This window comes from Orycteropus afer, unplaced genomic scaffold, assembly GCF_000298275.1.
Source record: "Orycteropus afer afer isolate SDZICR_OR568_19922 unplaced genomic scaffold, OryAfe1.0 scaffold00119, whole genome shotgun sequence".
Classification (NCBI taxonomy): Eukaryota; Metazoa; Chordata; class Mammalia; order Tubulidentata; family Orycteropodidae; genus Orycteropus; species Orycteropus afer.
This window is the reverse complement of record NW_006921706.1, coordinates 1,619,875-1,628,678: the sequence shown is the minus strand read 5'-3', so window position 1 is coordinate 1,628,678 and position 8,804 is coordinate 1,619,875. Positions and strand designations below refer to the sequence as shown.

The following is an 8,804-nucleotide window of genomic DNA, read 5'->3' as shown; positions in this document are numbered from 1 at the left end:
TGCTTTGCTTATCTGAGGTCTCTTTCCTTTCCATATAAAGTTAGTGATTGGTTTTTCCATATCCTTAAAGAATGTAAATGGGATCTGAATTGGCATTGTATTGAATGTGTAGATTGCTTGGGATAGTATTGACATTTTCACAGTGTTCAATCTTCCTATCCATGAGCATGGTATGTGATTTGTAGTTTTCAGGTCTTTTGTGCCCCTAGTGAGATTTATTCCCAAGTATTTTATTTCTTTGGTAGCTATTGTAAATGGTATTGATTTCCTTATTTCCCTTTCAGCAATCTCTTTGCTTGTCTAGAGGAATCCAGTTGATTTTTGGATGTTGATCTTATATCCTGCTATGATGCTAAATCTCTCAATTAGTTCCAGTAGTTTTTTGCTGAGTCTCCTGGGTTTTCTATGTATAAGGTCATATCATTAGCAAATAGGGATAGTTTTATATCTTCCTTACCAATTTGGATGCCTTTGATTTCCCTTTCTTGCCTTATTGCGCTGCCTGGGACTTCCAGTACAATGTTGAATAGAAGTGGTGATAGTGGGCATCTTTGTCTGGTTCCTGTTCACAGGGGGAATGTTTCAGTCTCTCTCCATTGAGAATAATATTGGTGGTTGGTTTTGCATATATGCCCTTTATTATGTTGAGAAATGTCTCTTCTAACTATTTTGCTGAGAGTTTTGATCAGGAATGAGTGTTCAATTTTATCAAATGCCTTTTCTGCATCGATTGAAATGATCATGTGGTTCTTTTCCTTTGTTTCATTTATGTGGTGGATGTCATTGATTATTTTTCTAATGTTGACCCATACTTGCAAACCTGGTATGAATCCCACTTGGTCATAATGTATTTTTTTTTTTTTTGATATGTGGTTAGAGTCTATTGGCTAGTATTTTGTTGAATTTTTGCATCTGTATTCATGAGGGATATTGGTCTGTAGTTTTCCTTTTTGGTGATATCTTTGCCTGGTTTGGGTATCGAGGTTATGCTTGCTTCATAAAATGAACTTGGAAGGATTCCATCCTTTTCTATGTTTTGGAATAGGTTGAGTAGGGTTGGTGTTAGTTCTTCTCTGAACTTTTGGTAGAATTAACCAGTGAAAGTGTCTGGGACAGGGGTTTGTTTGTTGGTAATTTTTTTATGACCTGTTCAATTTCTTCTTTTGTTCTGGGTCTGTTCCAGTTTTTCATCTCAGCCTCTGTTGGTTAGTAGTATGTTTCTAGAAATCTGTCAATTTCCTCTAGATTTTCAAATTTGTTATAGTTCTTCATAGTATCCTGATATTATCTTTCTTTTTTATGTGAAGGTTTATCATTTTTCTTTGCAGTTACTCTGTGATTTATAGTTCTCTTCCCTAGTTTAGAAAAGTCCATTTTAGCTTTCATTTATCTTGACCATTTAGAAGTTCTGTAACCACAGTTTTTTCCCTCTTTTTGATTTGTAGTTGTCCTCGTTTGCCAATTGATATCTCTCATTCCCTGTTTACAATCTTGCAGGCTTATTTACTTTGGATACTTCCATAACTGGGTTGGTTTCTGGGTTGTGTCATCATGTGTATTAATGGTCTGGTGGGTGGTTGTTTGCTGTTTTTGGTTCTCTGTCCAGAGGACTCTTATAAAGATTGGTCTGGTTTTAACAAATTCCCTTAATTTGTGCTTATCTGGAAATGTCCTAATTTCGCCATCATATTTGAGGGACATCATTTCTTGATTTTAAAGAAACAGTGTAACAGTATCTTCAAAACATTTAATGTAAATAATGTTTTTTATTAAATTGAGTAAGTAAATACTTTGGGATAAGGAGGCTTAAAAAGGACTGATTATAGTAATGATGAGACGTGGTTATGCTCTCATGAGCAATCACTTAAGGGTATAATGGTGAAACACACAGGAAAATGATGCTTCAGTGAGCTCAGAAGGAAGTCTTGAAGTTTATATTTCTAACAAGCTCCCCAACTTGATATTAACGTGCAGCCTGGTTTGGGAATCTCTGAAATACATTTTCTATCTTACATAAGCCTGAAATCCCAGTCTCCAAAAAAGTGAATTCATTTTTTAAAGAGGACATTTTCATACTTAACTAGGCTGGTACAACCTTACCCAATACTTCTAAAATGTCAAAGGCTGATTAAATTATGTATCTTTTTCTTCTAGTTTAGTATGTAGGGAAACAATTCAAGTTGAAGACATTTTCTGTAAATGTTTCATTAAATAGTTTTTGATACATACATATTTAAATATCCAACTTTCCTTTTCAGAAAGCTGTATGTGATGGCTTCTGTGTTCGTCTGTCTGCTCCTTTCTGGATTGGCTGTGTTTTTCCTTTTCCCTCGCTCTATCGACGTGAAATACATTGGAGTAAAATCAGCATATGTCAGTTATGACGTTCAAAAGCGTAGGATATATTTAAATATCACAGTAAGTACAAACTAACGTTAACATTTGAGTTAGTCTTTTATCCTGTTAAGTAATACCTTCGTCTTTGCTGATAGGATGCTTTTTAGATATAATATTCTGTGCTTTCTGTGTGTCCTTGTTGTTTCTGTAAGGTGTTGTATGACCTTATCAGAAGTTCTGGTTTCTGTGGAAAATGGTAAATAAATATTGGTAGTTTTTTTTGTAAATCAAATAGAGTACATTTGCATTTAGTATTGAAGTTGCCTTCAGGAAGTTATAGTAAAATAACCAGTTTATTGCTAGCAAAAAAATAAAGTATAAGCATATATAACTTAATGTCTGGGCAACATCCAGCCATACATATGTCCATGGCCCCATAAGGTATTTTGTTTTGTTTTCAGAGGGAAAGCAACTCTTCTTTTGTTTAGTATTTCTGCATAATGGTTTTAAAGACCCCAAACTCAGACTCTAGCAGCTCTAGACCATGGGTTGGATACAAGCACATGAGGCAGAGGACATAGCGCTTGGGTGTGGGCTCATGGGCTTTGACTAGTAGGCGGTGGTTGCCGCTTTGGGGTGTGGGCTGCTCCTGCTAGTCACATGGGTAGAAAATCAGGTGAGGCTGGGCATACTGTACTCCATCCCTGTTCAATTCCTCTCACTCCATTCCCACTACTGTTCTTTTAGCAGTTGCCGCCAGGCAGCAGCAGCAACAACAATGACAAGGAAGACCAGAAGCAAGCTCCCATAAGGTTTTAATACAGTGTTCACACACCATCCAAACCACATAATATCCTGTTTCACAGAACATATTGTTAACATTAAGGGATACTGCCAAAGGGGCAGGGAGGCTGCATCTTCTTACCTTCTCTAACCCCACAAGAGGAAGACAGAATCACCATCAGTAGCCCAAGACCTATTCCTGAGAGGCTAAACATGCTGCCTCCCTCCAGCCCTTTCAAATACCGTGACACCAGCTCTTACCCCTGCAGCACCTACCACCTCTGTGCTAGGTTTGATGATTCACTGCAGTGGCCACATAGAACTCACAGATTATGGGGTTTAGTAGGGAAGCAGCAGGCTACAATTAAGTTCAGGAACACTCTCAGCCTGCTGTCTCTCGGCTGACAGTCTCTCTCAGTCTCTCTCCCAGCAGTGCGTGTCTCTCGATGTCTCTTTCAGTGGTAGGTGTCTCTCTCAGTGCGTGTCTCTCGTCTCTCTCAGCAATGCATGTCTCTTGTGTCTCTCAGCTGGCAGTGAGAGAGATTTCTTCTGTCTCTAGAAGGGCTCCTTTTGAGTCTAGCAGAGTGACCAAACTAACCAATCCCAACATCAGAATTCTATACACCTGAGAGAGAAGGAACTTCCCAGAAGATTGCTTTGTGCCACTCGCAACAGATATACCCCAGGTGGGTAACTTTAACAATCAGGAGCTACTCGTTGCTCATGGCAAATTCCACCACAGAGTTTACAAAGACTAATGGCTAGAAAAGCCACACTATGTAATTTACTACACTGCAGGCCACCCCCTGGCCTTTCTAGCCATTATCCCTTTTATACTTCAAAAATTAACATCGCCTTCACCATCAGTTTAAGAATAACCACACCCATGAAAGCGTGTAAGCCAGCCACTTTATGCCTTTATTTTCCCCCTATTTTAGATAGCCAATTTCTAATTTGCCCATCCCTATCAAACTACTACTCTGAGGAGACAAGCATGTTCCTTTCCCACTGAAGAATCTTCACTTCTGCTTGGAAACTTTGGGCATCTGCATCCATGAACAAGCAAAGTCCAGCCCAGCACAAGCCATCAAATTGCACCAACTTAACACCAGCTCAGTGTCACACATCTTCCTCTTTGTTTGGTCAGCTCAGCTCACCCATCCCAGCTAGGTCATGGGTACCAGCTGCCAAGTTTGAGAGTCGCACTCTTCCCTTCACTTCCGACCAGCCAGTACCTTCTCTCACATCTTCAGTCCTCAGGGGCTATTTCAATGTCCATAGGCTCACAACTCCTTGCACTTCAGACCAGCCAGCCCTTCCTCTCATCCCCAGCCTCTGTGGCCTAGGTTAAAGAGTATGAAACTAAGCCCTTTTCTTCATTGATGCTCTTCCCCCATTTCCACTCAAGTGGACCCATGTGGTCACAAGTGAGTAACATAAAAGCCTTCTACTCACTGGCTTCCTTTAACTTTCAGTCCTGGTTTCTCTCATGGACCATAACTTTCTTGTCTTGATGCACCCAAAACCTATCTACTTGCTCAAAATTCAAAAAGCCAGATGGTCTTTTTTTTTTTCTCTTCAGGTCCTTTCTTCAAATGCAGATCTTTTGTTCCAATCAGTAGTTCTGCCTAAGCCCCCTATACTCTACACACAGGGTTTGAAACAAAGGCCTGTGTTTCTTCTGGGCAAATTCTGTTTCCCTTTTTAACATACCCAATCAGTTATTGGCTGATGGCGGACTTACATGCTTTCTATTATACACACCCCATAATAATTTCTAATGTATAAGCAGGTAGGAGAACCTTCAATACCCATAGTACATTCAGATAAAAACATAATCCAAAAGACATAATATTTTGTAAAACATTCCAGGTTCATCTCTTCACCTTGATTACCTTCCCATTCTGTGTATATGGCCTTGGGCCCTTGGCTGGGTGTAACCAAAAGCTCTAGCCTCTGAATCAATTTTCTCCTTTAATAGGTAACACCAACCAGAGTGACCATCATAGAGTTCAAAGTTTCACTTCCTGGGCCCCTTCCTTCTTTCTTTTACCAAGTCTGGTGCTTCTATGAGTCTGGAGCCACTGCAACGAATCCCACTTCTGACACCATCTGCCAAAGGAGCAAGGAGCCCACATTTGTAGTTTTCAGGTCTTGGCAGAATTCAGAATTCAGAAACTTGGCAGCTGGTACCCATGACCCCACAAGAAGAAAACAGAATCACCATCTATAGCCTAAGGCCTATTCCTGCAAGGCCAGACATACTGCCTCCCTCAGCCCTTTCACCAACCCTGACACCAGCCATTCCTCCTGCAGCCCCCACCACCTCTCTGCTGGGTTCGATAATTAGCTGCAATGGCCACACAGAATTCACAGATTATGGGGTATATTAGGGAAGAACAGGCTACAATTCAAGTTCAGGAACACTCTCAGCCTGCCATCTCTTGACTGACAGTCTCTCTCCCAGTAGTATGTGTCTCTCAGTATCTCTCTTTCAGTGGTAGGTGTCTCTTGAATCGTTCTCTCAGCAGTGCATGTCTCACATCTGTCTCTCAGCAGTGCATGTCTCTCATATCTCTCAGCTGGCAGTGAGAGAGATTCCTTCTACCTCTAGGAGGGCTTCTTTTGAGCCTGGCAGAGTGGCCAAACTAACCAATCCCAACATCAGAATTCTATACACCTGAGAGAAGAAGAACTTCCCAAAAGATTGCTTCATGCCACTGGCAACAGAAATACTCCAGGTGGATAACATTAACAATCAAGAGCTACTCAGTTGCTCATGACAAATTCCACCACTGAGTTTACAAAGACTAATGGCTAGAAAAGCCACACAATGTAATTTACTACACAGCACATACATTTCTGTATTTGCAACATTTGACTCTAAGTAGCTTCTTGCAAGGTGTTAACATACTTGTGTTCAATAGATGTTGTAATTGTAATGGTTTTATTTCCTTGTATTTTGTGAAATACATGTTTTGCTATTTTTAACAGATCGTTCCTTTATTGTGTTTAAAGATAAAGTAAAAGTGACTAATATCTCTGTTGTAAATTAATACTTATGAAGATGTTATCCAGGGCAATGGTGTTTAAAGATTCTGCAACCTCATCATCTTTGGGGGAAGGAAAAAAAAAAAACTTCAGAGATAGACTTTTACCTGTTTTACATGTTAACGTTTGTTTGAAGAAAAAGTGTGGTTTGTAAACTACTGTGATTGGGGATGTAGGGGTGGGAATAGATACATATTTATCATTAATAATCATTTATGGCTTTAACCCTTGAGGTGTATTTGTAGGACAGTCATTTATTTGGAAGAGGGATATTGGACTCAATTGGTTTTCCTTGTGGAGATGGTTGGTATGATTGAAGTTGAGGTAGAGTTGCCTGTAGATGAAAGAATGGAAAGAAAAGGAATAGTATATTAAAGTAGCACTGCTGCTTAATTATAGGGAAAACAAGAGAATATGCATGAATCCATTCACCCTCATTTGTAGTCAGATGTGAGAAAATAGATTCTAATTCATAGCAACCCAGTTTGACAAAGTAGATCTGTCTCATAGGGTTTCCTAGGCTGAAATCTTTACCAGAGAAAATCATTAGGCCTTTCTCCCATGGAACTGCTGGGTGGGTTTGAACTACCAACCTTTGAGTTACCAGCCAGGTGTTTACCCATTTTGCTAGCAGGACTCCTTTCACCCTTATTGCCTTCTCCTGAAAGTTGTCAGTCTGTGGGCTTATTCTTTTATATCTGTGGAAAAAAGTAGGTGCACCAAACATTCATAAAGCAATGCTAATTATGAACCATTTTATTTGACTGGAGAACTCTTGTTGGATGTTTTCCCAATTTAACAGCCATTTGGAACAAGAACACATTTTCCCATTTTAACATTGTTTAAAACAGTAGCCAGGGTTTTTTGGCCAACTTCTAAAACCTCTTTTAGTATTAAATACTAGATTTGTCATAGTAAATGATAAAAACTCATGTGATATTATCTTTTAAGTAACAAAATGTATTTAAATATAAATATCATACTTATTTTAAATAATAATGGAGTTCCCACATTTTGGGATATATGTGGTCCCAAGAAGCAAAAAAGGTGTGGGTCTGGCCTGGCATCCTTTGACCTTCTCTAACTTCACAGGGAGAGACAGAATCAGCAGCAGCAGCCCAAGGCTGATTGCTGTGATGCCAGACATGTGCCACTCTCCTGCATTTTTACTAATTCTGACACCAACTGCCCCTCCCATTGCACTTACTGCTACCCTGCTGGGTTTGATACTTTATTACAGTGGCCACACAGAACTCAAAGACAATATTCATGATTATGGTGTTTACTAGGGAAGCAGCAGGTTACAATTCAGGTGTAGGGATGCTCATGATACAGTTCTTTGATCAGGACAGTCTCCTTTTGGCCATGCCCAAAGTCACACCTCTCTAGCTCTTGGCTGCTCAGCCTGGCCTCCGTCCTGCTCTGGCAAGTGTTACAGAGCTCTTTTAGCTCTTCTGATAGGTGCACCCCACTCTGCCAACAAGCAGGCCTCCTGCTGAAAAGCACTCGGCTTTCTTGCTCCACGGGCCAGCAAGCCTGCTGCTCTGTCTTGTGCCAATCACGCAGTTTTGCTGCCCTTGTCTCCCATCCGCTGCCTGAGTGCAGGAATCTTGGGAAAGACATGCTCCACTCTCAGCTCCTATCTGTCTTGATGGCAGTGAAATCCCCTCTTCTGCCTCTGGGAGGACTTATTTTTAAGCCTAGCAGAATGGCAAAACTGACCAAGCCACGTTAGGTATCTACACACCTTATTTTCATTCCCCCCCCCCCACTAGGGTGCAGTGTACAAGCTTTCCAATCCCATTGGTGGGCCACAAGCACCTCACATTTACATAGTGCCACCCAGTCATCTGGTGGGAGTCACAAAGAACATAGCTAGAAGAGCCATACTAAGTAATTCACTGCACTACACCAGGTTATGAACATCCAGCTTACAAACAACTCTATTTGCCATTTGATGTTACCTAAATTTACCCTCACTTTGAAGTGATTAAGGAGTTCTGGTAATGTAGTGGTTGAAGCATTCAGCTGTTAACCAAAAGGTTGGTGGTTTGAACGCCAACCACTCCATGGGATGAAGATGAAGGTGAAGCAATCCACTTCCTAAAGACGGATAGCCTTGGAAACCCTCTGGGGCAGTTCTTTTCTCTTCTATAAGGTCTCTGTGCGTTGGAATTGATTCAATGGAAGTGGATTTGGTTTTGGTTTTGGTTTTGAAATGATTGAACCAACCTCTATTTGCAACAAATTCTTCATTGTAATCACCTTCACTTGCTGCATGTGCAGCTTTTAAATCCTTGAAAAAACTTTGAGCTTTTTCTTGCACTAAACCAAGCCAAAGCAAATCCACAACTGTGAACCAAATCTACTGCTATAAAGCCAATTCTAAGTCATAGTGCTCCGATAGGACAGAGTAGAACTGTGCCCCCTATGGGTTGCCAAGGCTATAAATCTTTACGGAAGCAGACTGCCACATCTTTTTCCCGTGGAGTACCTAGTGAGTTCGAACTGCTGATCTTTGCTTAACAGCCAAACACATTAACCAGTAGGCCACCAGAGCTCTCTTGCACTAAAGTAAAGCTAAATGAGAACTATATTCATGTACAGATTTGACTTAAAGACACACTTAAGAA

At 40.5% G+C, this 8,804-nt stretch overlaps 1 protein-coding gene across 1 annotated transcript in view; it reads left to right on the top strand.

The window, feature by feature from the left end:
• The window catches only part of TMEM106B (transmembrane protein 106B), a 47,966-nt gene that overhangs the window by 10,756 nt on the left and 28,406 nt on the right, over positions 1–8,804 (top strand). The window contains exon 3 of the mRNA XM_007944065.2: positions 2,259–2,418. Within this exon, the coding sequence (XP_007942256.1) occupies positions 2,259–2,418 (160 nt within the window). The remainder of the gene's footprint in view (positions 1–2,258; positions 2,419–8,804) is intronic.